This window comes from Anas acuta, chromosome W, assembly GCF_963932015.1.
Source record: "Anas acuta chromosome W, bAnaAcu1.1, whole genome shotgun sequence".
Lineage (NCBI taxonomy): Eukaryota > Metazoa > Chordata > Aves > Anseriformes > Anatidae > Anas > Anas acuta.
Genome location: NC_089016.1, coordinates 10,036,438 through 10,038,834, shown reverse-complemented (window position 1 = coordinate 10,038,834; position 2,397 = coordinate 10,036,438). Strand labels below are relative to the sequence as shown.

General features: G+C 49.6%; 1 protein-coding gene across 1 annotated transcript; it reads right to left on the bottom strand.

Moving 5' to 3' along the window:
- Nucleotides 1-1,173: 1,173 nt before the first annotated feature.
- Nucleotides 1,174-2,100, bottom strand: LOC137847219 (olfactory receptor 14C36-like). The gene has a single exon (XM_068665493.1). It carries the CDS (start codon nt 2,098-2,100, stop codon nt 1,174-1,176), a length of 927 nt encoding a protein of 308 aa, XP_068521594.1.
- Nucleotides 2,101-2,397: the final 297 nt, after the last annotated feature.

Below are 2,397 nucleotides of genomic sequence, written 5' to 3'. Positions count from 1 at the left end.
GCGTGCCCTGGGGCTGCAGCAGCCCCATGGGGCTGCAATTCCCTTATGCCTGCTCACACCAGATTGAGCACTTGAGCTCTGCTCAGTCCACCTCAGACAGGCTCACGCTCTGTGGGCTCCATTCACTGCTGTCTCCTGGGCTCACGCTGGCCTGACAGAGGAGGCCAGTGAGTGATGTTTTGCAAGCCTGGGGCAATGGCAGTGATATTTCCTCGTTTCTCACGGCCTTCTCACAGGTCTTTCTCATAGCACTTCCCACTGCCCAGCACTGCCTCCCAGGTGGGACTAAGACAACGTTCAGAAGGGCCTTGGGCTTCCTCAGTCGTCCTGCTTATTAGGACCTTCCTGACTCCCCACAGAGCTCAGAGGGAGCCTTCTTGTCCAGTGTGTGGCCCTGCACTGGCTCTGACTGTGACGAAGTAATTCTCCGCAGAGCAGCTCCTGTGGTGCTGTGTTTTCAATATGTGACTGTACTGGGTCTGGCTGGGATGGAGTTAACTTTTCCAGTAGAAGCCCACCCAGTGCTGTGCTCTGCTTGAGTAGCTAGAACAGCACTGGTATCACGGTTGTGTTTTGTCTACTGCTGAGCAGTACTGTCATAGCATCAGGAATCCCTCTAATCCCCCCTCCCCAAAGAGCCAGCAGGCTGTGAGTGTGCAAGAGACAGGGAAGGGACATCAACAGGGCAGCTAACCTAAACCAGCCACAGAGATATTCCATACCATATGATGTCACACTCAGCAATAAAAGGTGGAAAATGGAAGGAGAGGGGAGAGGTGGGCTCCCGTTATGAAAACGTTTGTCCTCCTGAAAATCAGCTGTGTCTATTGAGGCCCTGTTTCAGGAAGTGGTTAAGCATCACGGTCACAAATAGCTTTCTTTTTTTTTTTTTTTTTAAAATAGCTTCTTTGCTAGTTCACAGGTGATGGGAATACACTGCAGCTGAGACCTATGAATTTCTGCTCGCTTCTTTATTGTCTATAGGTACACAGAAAACCTGGCTTCACATATACATGAGATGATTAGGAAAAGTAAAGACATAAATGAACAAGTAGGAGGCTAACAATGACATGAATTAAATCGACTCCACAAACTTGGAGAACATATTTATCAAGAAAAAAAATACCAAATTACTTTCCTGTTTCTGAGATAAACTCAGAATGTAAAGGCACATTATAGTTTCTTAAGAAATATGTATTTCCTCAGTGCATCCTTGAGCTCCTGGTTCCTCATGCTGTAAATGAGGGGGTTCAGTGCTGGAGGTAACATGGAGTACAGAAAAGATACTGCAAGGTCCAGGGATGGGGAGGAGATGGAGGGGGGCTTCAGGTAGGCAAACATGATAGTGCTGACAAACAGGGAGACCACAGCCAGGTGAGGGAGGCACGTGGAAAAGGCTTTGTGCCGGCCCTGCTCAGAGGGCATCCTCAGCACTGCCCTGAAGATCTGCACATAGGACACCACAATAAAAACAAAGCAACCAACAACTAAACAAAAGCTAAATGCAATAAATCCAACTTCCCTGAGGTAGGCATCTGAGCAGGAGAGCTTGAGGATGTGGGGGATTTCACAGAAGAACTGGTCCACAGCATTGCCTTGGCAGAGGGGCAGGGAAAATGTACTGGTCGTATGCAGGACAGCATTGAGAAAGCCACTGCCCCAGGCAGCTGCTGCCATCTGGGCACAAGCTCTGCTGCCCAGGAGGCTCCCGTAGTGCAGGGGCTTGCAGATGGCAACGTAGCGGTCGTAGGCCATGATAGTGAGAATAGAATATTCTGCTGCTATGAAGAAGAGAAAGAAAAAGACCTGTGTAGCACATCCTTGATAGTAGATGGCCCTGGTGTCCCAGAGGGCATTGGCCATGGCTTTGGGCAGAGTGGTGGAGATGCAGCCCAGGTCGAGGAGGGCGAGGTTGAGGAGGAAGAAGTACATGGGGGTATGGAGGCGGTGGTGGCAGGCTACAGCGCTGAGGATGAGGCCGTTGCCCAGGAGGGCAGCCAGGTAGATGCCCAGGAAGAGCGCGAAGTGCAGGAGCTGCAGCTCGCACGTGTCTGTGAATGCCAGCAGGAGGAACTCAGTGATGGTGCTTCTGTTGGGCATCTTCTTTTTTGGGGATGTGGTCCTGAACAAAGAAGAGGATGAGAGTAATAAAGTACAAGAAATGTATCAGAGGGAAACACATTCAGTTTTTCATTTAAAATCATTGCCTATATTGTGTACTTTCTGGCAGACATTTGGCAGATCCCTTTCTTGCATCCTGATTCATTCTGCCTGTGGGTGTCTGTTGGAACAGGAGGCTCTACTGTGGGCAATGCAGGAATCAGTCCTGTTCTACAGCAAGAGTTGAAGAGGAACATGGGGGAATGTCAGTTTCACTTCCCTCCTAATCTCAAAGAA